General features: G+C 54.2%; 1 protein-coding gene across 3 annotated transcripts in view; it reads right to left on the minus strand.

Annotated features, from left to right (window-relative positions):
* Window positions 1-16,456, minus strand: part of DSCAML1 (DS cell adhesion molecule like 1) — a 388,366-nt gene that overhangs the window by 82,979 nt on the left and 288,931 nt on the right. For 2 of the 3 annotated variants that reach the window (XM_001158737.6, XM_054661640.2), the window contains exons 5-8: window positions 13,553-13,831; window positions 9,847-10,122; window positions 7,183-7,479; window positions 5,165-5,437 (exon numbers count right to left, since the gene is read on the minus strand). In XM_001158737.6, coding sequence (XP_001158737.5) covers window positions 5,165-5,437; window positions 7,183-7,479; window positions 9,847-10,122; window positions 13,553-13,831 — 1,125 coding nt within the window. Of the gene's footprint in view, window positions 1-5,164; window positions 5,438-7,090; window positions 7,480-9,846; window positions 10,123-13,552; window positions 13,832-16,456 lie in introns of those variants that run through there. The other variant, XM_063783415.1, reaches the window with a different exon arrangement.

Below are 16,456 nucleotides of genomic sequence, written 5' to 3' on the forward strand. Positions count from 1 at the left end.
CCACTTGTCCTCCACAGAAGCCTGGCACCACCTCCCTGTCCTGGTCCTGCTGAGCATGGGCAGAAAGCACCTCCTGGCCTTGTTTTGGCTCAAGAAGGCCTCGGAAGCTCAGATGTAGGAATGGAGATGTTTCTTCACGGAGCCAATGCAAAGGGGCCCCAGTTGCAGCCCTGCCTTCCTAGTTAATTAAACATTCAGCCTGCATGCCCAGAGATGCTTTTGTGCTACATTATTTTTCAGCTACAGGTGGCTCTAAAGTCACCAAATCTAGGTTTGATCTGTGTGCTTTCCTCTTAGCATCCTGCCAAGGATTTCTCTGGATGACCAGAGACAAATACCAGCCTCCCCTGCAGCCTGGCTCTCCACTGCCAGCCAGTGTCACATATGCCAAGGCACACACAGCCTTCAAAGCACCCTCCACCCTCTCTCCTCTCTGCTCCTCCCACTTTACTGGAACGCAGCAGGCTCCCTTGGGCAATATTTCATATGGTCCCACCTGCAGCCACCTTTTGGGCTCAGGAATGTTGCCTTACGGGAGGGCCCTCGTGGACAACACACTTGCGTATGTGTAACTGCTGGCATGCATGTTTATGTATGTGTGCTCAAGTGTGAATGGGCTAATGTGTTAATTGGCTGCACGTGCATGCAATACGTACCAGGGTGCACACGCACGAGTGCTCACACACAGGTCTCTGCACACATGTGCATGCATGTTGGGTGTGTGCTGCTGTTCGCAGCTTAGTGTTAGAAAAATTCGTTAGAAGACAAGCAGTCCCAGAAGGAATGGAGTCAGCAATTGTTTTTCCAGCTCATGGAGCAGCATGGGTTTCAGCCCCACCCTGCCCACTGACCCTTGGCCCCACAGAGAGCTGGGGTGGGAGACTTCCAGTTTTATCTCACACTTCTGGTGCTCTGTCCCCACCGTCCCTGCCCCCCCAACTTGCCCTTTTCTACTTTCTAGCTCTCTGCTCTGAACCTTGAGTGGGATGCACTTCCTAGTCGGGCAGCAGCAGTGGGGTCTGGAGAGCTGCCCCCAGGCCCATACCCTTCTCCCCCTGCAAGTCAGGGCCCCCGCCATGCCCACGGGCACCTCCTCCACCCCCCTCCTTGGGTAGTTCTTGGAACAGCGCATCCGCTAATCAAGCAGCGTGATCATAATCAGCTCTGATGGTTCTTCTGCAAAAGTGCATTCTAATGAGGTGGGAGAGGGAGTCAGGGAAAAAATGGGGATGAGGGGGCCTGAGCTTTTGGAGTGGTGGGGGCATGTCCCAGAGCCCCTCACACCAGTGCTGCTTCTTGGTCCAGAGAGAAAACAGGTGACTACACCCGCCTCAGGGCTGGATTTCTGGGATTTTTCAGACCCTGAGGGTGGGGAAGGGGGAAGATGTGCATGCAAGTTTGTGTACACACACACACACACCTGCTATGCACAGCTTATGCTGGGTGCTGGGGACTCACACGTGGCCAAGGCATGGGCTCTGTCCTCTAGGATCTCACACACACACACACACACACACACACCCCTCCCCTTCCCCCCACTTCCCTCCTTCTCCCTGGGCTGCAGAGACGCTGTCGCTCAGCACCATCACAACAGGCCCAGCGAGTCGCTGAGACGGAATGCATCAGATTCAATTCATTAGGACTGATCACTCCCTGAATGGGGCTGAATAATTGATGAGCAGAAGCAGCTTTCAGGACGTTCCGAGTCCTCTGAGGCCCGCTGCAGCCGTTATTATTTTTTTTAAGCCAACAAACCCGACCAAATGCTTGCCAGTGAGGGCTGGCGCAGGGAGTGGAGCAAAGGTTAGATGTTTTAATATGTGATGTTTACACTTAAACTCTCGGTCCACTGCTTGTAAGGGAAATGGATACAGGCGGCCCGGCCCGTGATGCTGCTTAAAGGAGGCAGGTTGAGCTGTGTACACAGCCACCAAGCTGATTTGTCCCAGATGTCAGGGGCGGGGATGTGGGCTGGGGGTTGTGAGGTCCCTGGTGGTACGGCAAGGCCCCTGGGCTGGGCAGAGAAAGTGGCCAGGATGCCCTTCCACATGGCTCCCTTGCAACAGCAGGGAAATGGGTGTTTGGCTGTGAGGGTCTCCTCTCCTCCCAGGCCTCAGATGGCCACGGTGAGGTTTCCTAGTAAGTTCTCAAAGTAGACTTTGACAGTCCACTTTCATCCGGGAGCAGTGGCTCATGCCTGTAATCCCAGCACTTTGGGAGGCCAAGGTGTGTGGATCACCTGAGGTCAGGAGTCCGAGACCAGCCTGACCAATATGGTGAAATCCCATCTCTACTAAAAATACAAAAATTAGCTGGGCGTGGTGGCGTGTGCCTGTAGTCCCAGCTACTCAGGAGGCTGAGACAGGAGAATTGCTTGAAACCAGGAGGAGGAGGTTGTAGTGAGCCGAGATCATGCCACTGCACTGCAACCTGGGTGACAGAGCAAGACTCCATCTCAAAAAAAAGAAAAAAAAAAAGTCCACTTTCCTGGGCTCAAAGTGAGGTTTCCTAGTAAGTCACTCCAACTCAGCCTAATGTCTTAGTTTCAGTTCAAAGCACACACTGTCTGGCACTGTGATGGGTGTTGGGCACACAGGCTTGTGACTCGGCTCCTGTGCACTGATGGCAGGAGCTGGGGGAGAAGTCTCCACCCAGCCTTCCACTGCCACTGTTCAGTCCTTCCAGCTGGCCACCAGGCCCTTCCACCGGATGTCCAGTGATATCACATGCTTGAGGGTCCTCCACAAACCCTTCCTCTTCCCATACGTCCCTCTTGCTGCCGATAGTGTGTGTGTTCCATGTTGCTTCCAGTCTTGGGCAAAGCAGCAGCCAGGGGGGTCCCCAGGGCCTTCCCCCCATGCCAGAGCCCCTTCCCAGGCCTGGACCCCTTTTCTCTTTTTCTTCCTTCCATGGGCCTCCTGCTAGCTCTCCTCCCCTGGTCAATGCTATTCCTCCCTCTCTTCCCTTGGGGATACAAAGGGGGTTCTCCCCAGCTTCCCCTCCCCACTGCCCTGGGGTGTGACACAGATGCTCAGGAGAGGGAAGCCCCCAGGTGACAGGGCCCTCAGAGTTCTCAAGGACTCTTGTCTCTTCCACACCCTCCCTGGCAGTCCCAGAAGCTCTATGTCTTTATTCCTAAGGCAGAGCATGGAGCAAACGGTCCTCCCTCCAGCCTGTCCTTTCCCTGGCTCGGGGCCATTCTCGGTTGGAGCCCAGGTTCTGGAGTTATGCAGACCTGGGAAAGATTCTGACACCAGATGGCAATTTACTTAACTTTTCTTTTCTTTTTCTTTCTTTTTTTTTTTGAGATGGAGTTTCACTCTTATTGCCTAGGCTGGAGTGCAATGGCACGATCTAAGCTCACTGCAACCTCCACCTCCCAGGTTCAAGTTATTCTCCTGCCTCTGCCTCCCAAGTAGCTGGTATTACAGGCATGCACCACCACGCTCTGCTAATTTTGTATTTTTAGTAGAGACAGGGTTTCTCCACATTGGTCAGGCTGGTCTCAAACTCCTGACCTCAGGTGATCCGCCCACCTCAGCCTCCCAAAGTGCTGGGATTACAGGCGTGAGCCACTGCATCCGGCCTTTCTTAACTTTTCTATGCCTCCATTTTCTGCCCCGAAAACTGGGGAGGAAATGTTACCTGCCTTAGCTGAGTGGGCAGCTGTGGGGTCGAAGATGGCACTGCACGTGGAGCATGGAGCAATGTGAGAGGCACACAGTGCGCCTGCCGCAGTGACAGTGGCAGATCATTATAACCATCGCAGCCTGCTGCGATAGCCCAGGATGGTGGCTGGAGACCCCCAGACCTCCCTTCCTCCCAGGCGGAGCCCCAGGCTGAGGTCTTCATGCTTCTGGAGCCTCAGGCTGCAGAGGACAGCCTGTCCACTTATCCTCCCCAGGCCTGAGCCCATCCTGGCTCTTCACGAAGAGACATAAGCTCTTCAGCCATCACAGCCGTGGTTGACTCAGTACCCAACCCCTGTAGCCTGGTTTTCACTGGCTTCTCCTTAGTCAAGCCTGGGGGTATCCACCTCCCCAGCCTGGCCCCAGAGCAACCAGGCCACCCTCCTGTCACACACCATCCAGACAGTCTCCAGGTCTGTCAGTCCCAAAGAATGTATTTGGGGGTTTCGAAGACCTTCGCAGCCCCAGAACCAAGGAGACATTGTCATTGACTCACATGCTCATGTATTTGAACATTTATATTCACTCATTCATTTGATCCACAGACTTAGTGAGTGGCTACCCAGGACCAGGCATGAAACAAAGACCTCACCCAGGTGGATGTCAAGGGCTCAGGAGGGATGAAGCTTTTTTTTTTTTTTTTTTGAGACAGAGTTTCAACTCTTGTTGCCCAGGCTGGAGTGCAATGGCTCAATCTCGGCTCACTGCAACCTACGCCTCCCAGGTTCAAGTGATTCTCCTGCCTCAGCCTCCCAAGTAGCTGGGATTACAGGCACCTACCACCACACCCGGCTAATTTTTGAATTTTTAGTAGAGACGGGGTTTCATCATTTGGGCCAGGCTGGTCTCAAACTCCTGACCTCATGATCCACCCGCCTCGGCCTCCCAAAGTGCTGGGATTACAACGTGAGCCACTGTGCCCGGCCTGAGGGAGGAGGCTTTTAAGCACCACACAGCACTTTCCAGGCCTCAAGCAGTACTAGCAGGTGGAAGGGTGTTCCCAGTCCTGTAGAAGCAGCCTGGGTACTGTGTATCCCACAGGGGGTCAGGGCTCCCAGCGTGCTCTCTCAACCCTGGCCTCCTGTTGCTTGTGGCCTCCTTGTGTGGGCCCGCTGAGCTCCTGGGGGCTCCATCCCAACAGCAGAGGCCCCATGCAGCCCATCTCTGACCTGGCCTCTCTCCCAGAAGGCAGCCTGCCTCCTCTATCTGTAACTCACCCTCTCATGCACCTGGGGTGTGTGCTGTCTTATTCTGCAGCCCGAGGAGGACCCCGGATGTAGAGGAGCTCATGGCCTGCGTCCACCCACAGTCTTCTGCCCTGCTCCCTTTTTTCTGAATGCCAAGCTGGGGCCTCTCTTGCTCAGCCTTCTGTTCACCCAGGATTGCCTATTGTTGTCTGAGTCCCAGCTGGGGAAAGGCCCACGCATCCTGGGTGGTCAGGCGGGCAGGGGCCCTGGCTGGTGAGGGAGGCCTACCTTTGACGGCTACGTGAACGCTCTGGCTGATGGAGAGCTGGGGCTGGATGAGGACACTGCACAGGTACTCCCCCTCATCCATGCCCTTCTGCACGTCAGTCAGCTTGAGGGTCCCATTCTCAAACACCACCTGGCGGTGGTTGTCCGGCAGCAGCAGGGCATCCTTGTACCACTTGATGGAGTAGTAGGGATAGCCGATGACCCTGCAGTTGATAAGGGTGTCCCGCCCGGCGACTGCTGTGATGTTCCGCATAGCCCGGATGCTGGGGGGGCCTGGGCAGGAGTCAGAAGAGAGGAGGAGGAGGAGAAGGGCATGTGCTGCCGTCAGCCAGGGACAGCCGGGCACCACCCTGTGGTGCTCTTCTCAGGCACTCTGCCCCTGAGACTTTCGGGGGCGGACATTTGGTGGGGGCACAGGGATGCCTTTTTACAAAGCTACAGACGGGCTGGAATTGGGGGGTGCCCACAGTCTCTCCAGGACTCACTGTTAATAGCTTCAAAGAGTTGCAAACGGACGCAGTATATACATGCCTTGGCCAAGAGCCATTCCCCTCGTGGGACAGGGATAGGACCAAACTGCAGCCCCACCAAGAAGTGACTGGGATTTGGGAGGGCAAGTCCTCATTTATGGGGAGATTAAGATTTTGGGATTAAAGTGGAAAGGTAGAGATTTTGTTGTTTCCATTCTACTTGCTTATTTTGATCTCGTACCCAAAAGGAATTTAAGTTAACTACTTAAAAACAACAGGAAGGTCTTCGCCAGGTGAGCTGATGACTTTCGTTCAACAAGTAAACGTGTATTGTAGGCCCCTGGGAAGGAGCTGTGAAAGGGGCTCTGATAGTGCTGGCTGGGGAGAGAGAGTGTCCTGGGCTAGGCTTGCTGGGCAGATGGCAATCTAGGGGATGGAAAGGGAGTTCAGAGGCTACCAAGCAAGACAGTGCTCCACAGGGTACAAGGTACTCTCTGGGCCTCAGGTCCCCATCCAGAACATGAGGGGCCCAACTGGGAAATCTTCCAGGGCCCGACTGGGAAATCTTCCAGGGCCCGACTGGGAAATCTTCCAGGGCCCTGCATCTCTGTCCCACTTCCAATACAGAGGAGAGGGCAGGAGGGTGGCCAGATGGGAAACCCACACTTCTGTCAGGAGTCCAAGGCTTGGCACAGGCAAATTCAACATGAAACTCCACCTTTGCTCCTTTTCCTACCCCCATGGCAACCAGGGGTGCCCCTGGATCAGTGCCCCTTCCCTTCCTGCTGTCCCCCTGCTCCTCTGCCCTTGGGTCAGGGGTCAGCAGTAGGGTCAGATGAAGACCAGTCAGACCCCATCGGGCTACAAAGAGCTTCAGAGGAGACTGTGTTCTCACCACAGTGACTTGAAGAACTGAGATGTGGGGATGATGCCCTTGAGGACTCCTTTCCCCACTCTTGGAGGCTGCCTTCCTTGGGACACCCCCACCCAGCCTCAGCCTCTTACTCTTGATGGTGTGAGCCTTGCGGGAGAAGATGACGCTCTGGCTCCTGGTTGCTTATACCTCCTGGAGCATTTTGGGGGCTGGCTCAGTGGGAGGACAGAGGGAGCACAGCTTGGGTGGGCAACCATGTTAAAGACCAAGCCTGGTCCCCAGCCCCTGCCCTGTCTTGCCCTTACAAGGCCCTGGTGGGGCTGGCAGATACCAGCAGGTGTTTAGCATACTTGGGCCCCAGAGAGATTTGATGGGGAGGAATGGGCTAGAGGGAAAGAGAAGGGGCTGGGCTGGCTGGATTTCTGGATAGGAGGAAGGAGGAGGGGGAATGGGGAGGTGAATGAGGGTGAACTGTACCAGACACACACGCACACAAGAATGGATGATGGCGCTTGAGGAGGGCAGGAAAAGGGGACGAGAGAGGGGAGAGAGACCTCTACTAAAATCAAAATGACGATTAATAATAAGTACTAATCAGCACAAGAATAATGGTAACCACAGAGATGGCAAAGGAACTCAAAAACCTATTCTGATATTTAAATGTAGACAGGCACCTCTTACGTTTATTCGCGCCTGATATTCAGCACTGCCCACCAAGTTCCGCGCTGTGCACCGGTACACGCCCCCGTCGCGGATCTGGGGGCCTGTGACGTTCATGTGGCTGATGGTGGTGCCGTCCGACATGGTGTACTGGTTGGTGCGGTGGCTGCCATCCCGCATAATGGGCTCATCGTCGAGGGCCCAGGTGACCGTGGGGGGCGGGGCGCCCTTGGCCGCACACATCAGTGAGAACTGCTCCCCGGGGTTGACCACCTTCTCGCTGAAGGACGAGACGATGCGGGGCGTGCCATCTGCAGGGAGCGAGGAGCCCCCTTCAGGGTCACCAAGCCATGGAGAGACGGTCCCCCCAGCCACCCCACCTCAGCAGGGGAGGAGGCAAAAAGCAGCCATAAGAGCAAAAAAGAACTTTTGTGTACATCAATTCTTCTGCTATCCGCAACCCCAAGTGGTGCCGGTTACTGCCGTACATGGATTCAGGCTGTAGGGTTTGCATCCTCCCTCAATCACTTATTAGCTCTGGGTCTTTGGGCAAGTTGCTTAACCTCTCTGAGTCTTTTGTCTCATGGATGGAGGATGGGGATAATAGCAATCATGATTATACCCACCTCATGGATAGTCTGAGGATAAAATGAATTAATACATTTCAGAGGCTTCACACAGCGCTTTGTAATTTCTTGATAAATGCTGCTTCCTCTCAACTCTTCCTCTATTAATAAAGACACAAGCTCAGAAGTTAACTGCTTAGAACTACATATGGAACCGCCTGGCCCTGTGGAGTCTGATTCCAGTTCTCTCTGCGTGGGGCCTCAGGAGGGGGTGGTGGCGCTGCAACCCTGTTAGCACAAGGCCTTAAGTCTGAGGCTGAAAGTGCACAGAGGCCGTGGCAGTGAGGAGTCTTGGCCGGGGCTTAAGTCTTGGCTAACAGAATAACCTTGGACAAGACAATTAACCTCTGTGCCCTGGCTTCCTCACGTGGAACACGGGGATGTAATCATTAACCCTGGCCATCCTTCCGCACAGGATTGTTGAAAAGGATTAAAATAGGCATTAAGTACTTTAAAAGTAGGCCAGCCACAGTTGCTTATGCTTGTAATCTCAGCACTCTGGGAGGCTGAGATGGGAGGATTCCTTGAACCCAGGAGTTTGAGACCAGTCTGGGCAATGTAGGGAGACCATGTCTTTAGAAAAAATGTAAAAAAAAAAAAAGCCAGGTGTGGTGGCACATGCCTGTAGTCCCAGCTACTCAGGAGCTGAGGCAGGAGGATTGCTTGAGCTCAGGAGTTTGAGGCCGCAGTGAGCTATGATTGCATCACTGCACTCCAGCCTGGGCAACAGAGCAATGAGACCCGTCTCTAAGAAACAGAAACAAGAAACAAAAAGGAAGACAAATGTTTGTCTGGTCGGGGTGAGGAATGAGGGCTTAGGTTCCTGGGTGCCTCACACCTTCAAGGAGTGCAGACCCACAGGCTGTGACGAGGACACCTGGGGAGGATCCCATACCTGTGGGGCTTGCTTGGGTTTGGCTGGTATCTTTGTTAGGACAAATCCTTGGAAGGAACAGAATTGTGTTGTGTTTGTTTTGGTGGCAATGAAGGAGGAGGTGGGGAACCATTAAACTTGTTTGTAAGGACAGGGTTTCTGCCAGCCCCCACTGCTCCTTTGTACAAATGAGAAAGTGGTGCCTCCTCTTTGTGGGCACAGCCCAGTGCCAGGGCTGATGGGTTGGCAAATGAGGTGCAGGCTGGATTTCAGTCCTCACCTACCCTCTTGGCTGGGCAATGTGTGCAGTGAACAACCTGAACAACCATACACAGAGGTGCTGGGTAAGGAACCCCGGGTGCTGGCAGCTTTAAAGGAGGAGATAGAGAAACAAACAGGTAAAAACCCAGGATGCTGGTGAGACACAGAGCTTGCCTTGAAGAGGTCTCAGGCAGGGAGAGGAATTGCAAGTCTAGAGGTCACTGGCACTCTTCCAGCCTCTGAAGACTCCTCTAATACTGAAATTCTAGTAATTTCCAAGGGCAGAGACAGTAGAGTATGATGGTTAAGAAACCTGAGCTCAAATCTCCGCTCTGTCCCTTGGGCAGAGCTGTGTGAACTCGGACAAGTGACCAAAGCTGCAGTTTCCTCAACAGCAAAATGGGTAACATCATTAAAAAAAAAAAAGTAAAGGCCTCAGCCCAGGCAGGAGGATCGCTTCACCCCAGTTCAAGACCAGCCTGAGCAACATAGTGAGACTCTGTCTCTGAAAACAAAACAAAACAAACCATAAAAAATTAGCCAGGTGAACAGAATAACCTTGGACGTTAGCATGGTGCAAGATGGTCCCTGACCATAGTCACAGCTACTTGGGAGGCTGAGGTGGGAGGATTGCTTGAGCCAGGGAGGTTGAGGCTGCAGTGAGCTGTGATCGCACTACTGTTCTCCAGCCTGAGAGACAGAGTGGGACCCTGCCTCAAAAAAGGAAAAAAGATTAAAAAGATTTAAATATAAAAAAGGGCTTCCACACAGGGCCCTTAGGGTGAGATGGTGCACCGGCCTGGTGTGTAGTGAGCGCTGGTTTAATGCCTCCTGGCATTGCTCCCACCTCAGCAGGAGGGAGGGAATGAGCTCGGCAGCCCTGAACCTGCCCCCTGTGTCCTGGCGCCCCAGCTCACCCTCAAGTGCAATGATGGCAAAGTCCTGGGCGGTCTGGGCCTTGCGGGTAGCGAAGCACTGGTAGGCCCCGGAATGGCTCTTCTGGGCCGAGGTGATGAGCAGCGTCTCGTTGCTGAGCCCGCGGATGGAGATGGCCTCGTCAGGCAGCACCAGCTCCGTGTTGCGATACCAGCGGATGGAGAACTCTGGGGAGCCCGTCAGGGCACAGGAGAGGATGACCGTGCTGCCAATGCCGGTCTTCAGCTTCTTTGGTGTCAGGGTCACATGAAGGGGATCTGGGCCGGGCCAGGGGGACGTGAGGGGAAATGGGAGGGAGGAAAGAACAGAAAAAGGGCTTACTGTGAGTGGAGTGTAGCTGGGGGTAGTTAGGGGTCACAAAAGGCCCAGGTTCTGCCTCCAGACCCCTTGTGTGGACTGGGACTGGGGAATTCCTTACTCTAGTCCTCAGTTTACTCATTTGTTAAATGGCAGGCTCAGACTGAGGGATCTCTTGGTACTTGTTGTTCTGATGGCCTGTGCTCCCCTAAAACGTGTCCCTGTGCCTGGTGAGAGTGTGAGGCTCCCTCTGGCTCACTGAGGAGGGCGGAGACTTGACTAGCTCTTTATTCTCCCCGCCACCCACCTCAGAAACCGGGGGGGGGGGGCACCCTTGGCCCAGCAGGCTGTCTCCCATACTTGCGGAGATAACACATTGCTATGTGCTGCTGGTCTGATTTCCTCTAGTTGGATCTGTGGACCCCCTGCTCGGCATCGCCCCACTGCAGGCCTGGAGCTCCCAACCTGGATCCACGTGGCAGCACCTCCCTGCCTCCCCCCAGCTGTCCTCCATGCTGCAGCCAGCCACTCGCTGCTCAGAACTTCCATGACTCCAATTCAGCATGGCATTTGAGGCCCTTAAGGCCCTAAGGGCCTGACTGTAGGGGTTCAAAGGGGTTCCGTTGTCACCAAAGCCATAGGTCTTTAGAGCACCAGCAACCTGCCTGCGATTTCTGCATACCCTGGGCTGTTTCCGGCCCCAGGGCCTCACCTAGAGCATTCTGTGCCTAATTCTTGCTCATCCTTCGCATGGTGTCACCTCTTCCAGGAAGCCTTCCTGGACATCACTCCCCCTCCCAGGTTGGGCTAAGGATCCCTCCTCTAGCCCCCCTGTGTATAACTCACACCACACTGAGCACCCTGTCTCTTCATCACCTCTTTTGTGTCTGTCTCCCTTTCCCTCTGGACTGTGGGCCACTTGAGAGCAGGGTGACATCTCTCAGCTTCATAGGCCTACCATGACCGGAGTCATTACTGATGGTCTAACTGGCTTAGCAAGCCATTTACAAGCTCCAAACTGACCTCTCCTTGATCTCTATGGGCTAGGGGCTCTGTATGGGGGCTCAGGCTCCCTGTATAGCTTGGTACCCCAAGTGAGGAAGCCTGCAGGAGAGAGGAAGATTGCAAGCTCATGTGGGCCGAGTGCAGCCAAAGCATAAATGACTGCATGCTTGCTTCTCCCTACTCGTTTCCCAGAGCCTCTGCCTGCTCTCCAGGAAATGTCAGTGCACATTGAGTCAGGTGGCCTCCTGCTCATCCCAGTCGCCAGCCGGAGCTCCCAGTGCTCTGCCAGCCACCGTCTCCTCACTGCTCCTGTGTGGGCTTGGCGCAGGTTAGGTGGGGGGCTTCGTGGAGGAGTAGGGGGTATGGAAAGCATTGCTTTCCTCTCCATGAACCTGGCAGGGAGAGGCTGTAGAGAGGCTGGCAGATGGAGAAAAGTCACGTTGATTCCCCTTGAACCTTGGTGGTCCAAACAAGCCTGCTGTGGGGAGGGGTAGGGGGCTGGGGATCAGAGAAGATGCATTCAGGGTCAGTGTGGGAGTGTACACATCTGGAGGTGGTGACTTGCTGTACATCTGTGAGAGTGTACTTGGATATGGGCATGTTCCTGTGAAGGGATTGTGTAGCTGTGCATGGGTACAGGCACCATATACGTGTGCATGCGTACATGGGGAGGCGGGCAGGTGCATTTTCAACATGTGTGCCTGTGTCTGTGTGTCTCAGCTTGCCTGCATACACTGGTGCAGGAGCTGTGAACACTGCATTTACCTACAGGAAGGTTTGCTAATTTTCCAAGGATTTGAGGGTGTGTTGCCCTTCTGACCTACTTGGAGAGAAAGAGAGAGAAAGAGAGAGAGTGTAGAGCAGGAGGGTGGGAAGGAGGTGAGGGTAATACTGGAATAAACTTTTTCAGACAGTGCTTAGGGCAGGAAGGGAGGTGCCAATCCTGATCCTCTGTCTGCTCTGCTGTCCAGGGCTTGTTTGTACGAGAGGAACCCCCAGGCCCCTGAAGTAGGGCTTTCAGCGTTTTAACCTAAGCATTTGCACCGTGCACTGCCATCCCAGAGCATTTCTTGGGGCTCTTTCTGTTCTTCCACCTTGACAGTGAATTTGTGTTGGGGGGGCGCTCTTCCAGGCACTGTAGATAAACACACTCCAACTCTCAAGACTCTCTTGACTGTGAGGAAGGAGACTCAGCCCTTATCTGGGCTGTGGGAGTCAGACACTAGGCCCAGAAGTGGGCTCTGCTGTGGTTCTCTGGTCAGCCTGAGGGTCTGCAGCCCTACTGCCCTATGCTCAGAATAAATGGGAGGTGGGAAGAGAGTTTCTTTGGTCAACCAGGATGAGAGGTGGGATCACCTCTGGACGTTCTCTTTCCACTGCCCACGTTGAATAACCCTCAGGATGCTGTTAGTAATGACAGCCTCATTCCTGTCTCATGAGGCACGGCATTTCCTCAAGGGTGTCCAGATCCCAGCCCCACTGCAGCCTAGAGAGCAGGGAACTCAGAGAGTCAGACTCTTGATGCCGGAGCTAGAAGGAACTTCTTCATTTCACAGATGGGAACCTTGAGGCTGGGTCACACAGGAGTGGAGAGAGGTGGGGTAGGGGGAAAGGGGTGAGGTGGGGTAGGGGGAAAGGGGTGAGCTGGGCCTCACAAACCCGCATCCAGAGTGCTTTCCAGGGCATTCGCCCATCTGCTTCTACCCTCTCTGCCTGCCTTGGGGGCTCCTCAGCAGCAGGGGTATGCTAAGGCCACCTGCTCTCCACACCAGCTCCTTGGACCCCTAGAAGGGGCAGGAGGAGGAATAGGAAGGAACCAGGGTTGACATCCAGCTGGAAGGTCCTGGCAGAGATGATTTGCTTGTTTATGGCCAGTTTCTGATCTGATTAATCAGTGCCCCTATCAATGATTGTGAAACATCCTGAATGTCACCCTAGGATTGGGATGTATGTCCTCTCTAGTGGATTGACAGCTGCCTTGCTTCCCTTGGTTTGGACACTACCTCCCTACAAGCCCGGAAGCCCTGCCCTCATGGCGAGCACATCACCATCACCCTCCTCATCCCACTGGAGCCTCATGACCTCTGGGAGGTAGGAAGGCTGGGACCACTTTCCCATTTTACAGAGAACGGCACTGAGCTGATGGTCATGGTTATGTGATTTGCCCAAAGTCAGTTACTATCTGCTAATGCCAGAAACAAAAGGCAGGCCTCCTGATTTCAAGCCAAGGGCTTTTCCAGGATACCAGACTGCCTTCCCCAGTCAGCCAGGGTTATTCCCAGGGCCTGGTCAGAGACAGGTCCAGCTGTCGGCCACACTCCTCCCCCGACCCCTGAGGCGCCCTCAAAGGTTACTGGGGCTGCAGAAGGGGCTTCCCCGACTCACCAATGACCATGAGGATGCCTGTGGCCTCTGCCGAACCGAAGGTGTTGGTGACCTCACAAATGTAGGTGCCGCTGTCCTCGGTCCGCAAGTCACTGATGGTCAGCCCTGTGATGCGCTTGGTCCAGCGGCTGTCAGCCGGGAGGGGCCGGCCATCCTTGAGCCAGCGGATGGCGGGGATAGGGTAGCCCGAGGCGGTGCAGGGCAGCTCCACGGTGTGGCCGGCCCACACTTCCTGGGAGTGGAAGCCATCCAGGATGGTGGGGATCGACTCAGCAGGGTCTGGAAGGCAGAGAGGGTCGGCAGCCCTGGCCAGCCCTGGGTGGGATGAAGTGGCGCTGGGGGAGGGAAGGCAAGCACCCAGACAGGAGCCTGCTGCCCATTGGCGCCCATAGCGAGCAGTTTCCAGGGCGGCTCCAGAGGAACATTTCAGGGAGGGTGCACTGTGTCTTCTGTGCTCAGGCCAGACCAAGCCCCAGACTACTTTGACTGGGATTCCCAGCAGGGGCTGGGAGGAGGAGAGGATATGATGGAGTTCGGGACTAGAGTGACAGAGAGACAGATGGAAGAAGGGAAGAAGGCGGAAGAGAGCAAGACGTGCAGGGAGGGAGAGGGTGTGCATGAGAACTCCTTTCCCACGGAGAGTCCCTGGCTTCTTTTTTTTTTTTGAAATGGAGTCTCAATCACTCTGTCACCCAGCCTGGAGGGCAGTGGGTGATCTTGGCTCACTGCAACCTCCACCTCCCAGGTTCAAGCAATTCTCCTGTCTCAGCCTCCCAAGTAGCTGGGCCTACAGGCACGCACCACCACACCCAGCTATTTTTTGTACTTTTAGTAGAGACAGGATTTCACCATGTTGGCCAGGCTGGTCTCGAACTCCTGACCTCGGGTGATCCGCCTGCCTTGGCCTCCGAAAATGCTGAGATTACAGGCCTGAGCCACCATACCTAGCTCTGTCCCTGGATTCTGGCCCAGGCTGTAGAGCAGTGATGTGTCATGACGTCTCAAGTTTGCAATTCATGGTAAGTATCTCTCTAGGCCTACTGGGAGATGGGAGGACGATCTATCTGTTCCTGCTCTGTCTTCTGCCTAAACTCTGGACAGATTCAGAAATGACCAGTGCATTTCCATCAGAGCCTAGAAGGATTCAGAAGCCCCACCAGTCACCTGTGACAATCCTCTATTTCGCATTCCAAAACCAAGAGAAACCAGCAACTACGAGACCTGTGGCCTGAAGCTGCAGAAAACCATAGCGCCTGCGGGCAGGATTCTGTGTGCAATGCCCAGGCATTTCTGAGTGGTGTCCTGTCGGCCCTCTCAGGCTCGTTCCCACCCTCCAAGGCCTCTCTGGGTTTCCTGCCCCTGGGGGACCTCCTCCTGTTTTAAACCTCCCCAGGATGCCCCTCACCTACACAACACACCTCCGCTGCTTATCCTGAATGCCAAGGCCTTCTATGATCTGGGCCAATGAGTCGGCCTGGCCTGCCTACACTGTCCCCTGTCTTCATGGAACCCTGCGGCGGTGTGCTGGGTCACCTGGGTCACCTGGATGCCCAGCCAGCCTGCTCTGCCTGGCCAGCTCCTACTCATCTTTCACAAACCAGCTTAAATGTCACCTCTTCTGGATGCCTTCTCCAGGCCACTCTCAATGACTCCCACAGATTTTTCTTTTTCTTTCATTTTATTTTCAAAGAACTCCCTGTTATTTATTTTTATTTTTATTTTTTTGAGACAGAGTCTCACTCTGTCACCCAGGCTGGAGTGCAGTGGTGTGATCTTGGCTCACTGCAACCTCCGCCTCCCGGGTTCAAGCAATTCTCTGTCTCAGCCTCCCAAGAAGCTGGGATTACAGGTGCCCGCCACCATGCCCAGCTAATTTTTGTATTTTTAGTGGAGACGGAGTTTCACCATCTTGGCCAGGCTGGTCTTGAACTCCTGACCTTGTGATCCACCCGCCTTGGCTTCCCAAAGTGCTGAGATTACAGGCATGAGCCACCGTGCCCAGCTCAGAACTTCCCCTTATTTTAAAATAAATGTTTTAATAATAGGTCAGGCATAGTAGCTCATGCCTGTAATCTCAGCACTTTGGGAGGCTGAGGTGGGAAGATCACTTGAGCCCAGGAGTTGGAGACCAGCCTGGGCAACACAGTGAGATCCCATGTCTACCAAGCAAACAAACAAAACCACACACACACACGACTATAGTGCCAGGTGTGGTGGCACAAGCCTGTGGTCCTGGCTACTCAGGAGGCTGAGGTGGGAGGATCAATTGAGCCAGAGATGTGAGGCTGCAGTGAGCTATGATTGTGCTGCTGTACTCCATCCTGGGCAACAGAGCAAGATCTTGTCTCAAAAATAATGATAATACTAATACTAATACAAGCTTTAAAAGTGTTTTAACAGATAAAATAGATAACATATGGACTTGGCAAAACTTCAGAAAGTATAGAAGAGCATGTCATAAAGGGAGTCTCCCCATCTCCCCACCCTCCTGCCCTCTGCCACCCCACGTGACTCTCCAGAGGCAGCCCCCATCAGCACTGCCCCTTCCAAGGGCAGTCAGCACCTGGAAGACCGAGCTCCTCAAGGCAGCGTTAAACTGCTGCTGTATCTCCCCAGGCTGCTGAACCATAAATGTCTAGGGAGGATGAATGGGGCACTCAGGCATGGGCAGGCCAGTAGTCTGATTTTTCTGGATAGAAATCCACATTGCAGAACTGTATAGACTTGTGGAATTATAGAGCTGGCTTAGGGAGCTTGAGGCACAAAGAGATGAGGATGCTGAGACCAGCGATGTACAGGGACCTGCCTGGGATCACAACATGGAGCTAAGATCAGAAGCCAGGTCTCCCCCACCCTTGTTCAGTAAATGGCATCTGAGATGGAGTAATCTAAAATCCTAAATTT

This window comes from Pan troglodytes, chromosome 9 (assembly GCF_028858775.2).
Source record: "Pan troglodytes isolate AG18354 chromosome 9, NHGRI_mPanTro3-v2.0_pri, whole genome shotgun sequence".
NCBI classification, from domain to species: domain Eukaryota; kingdom Metazoa; phylum Chordata; class Mammalia; order Primates; family Hominidae; genus Pan; species Pan troglodytes.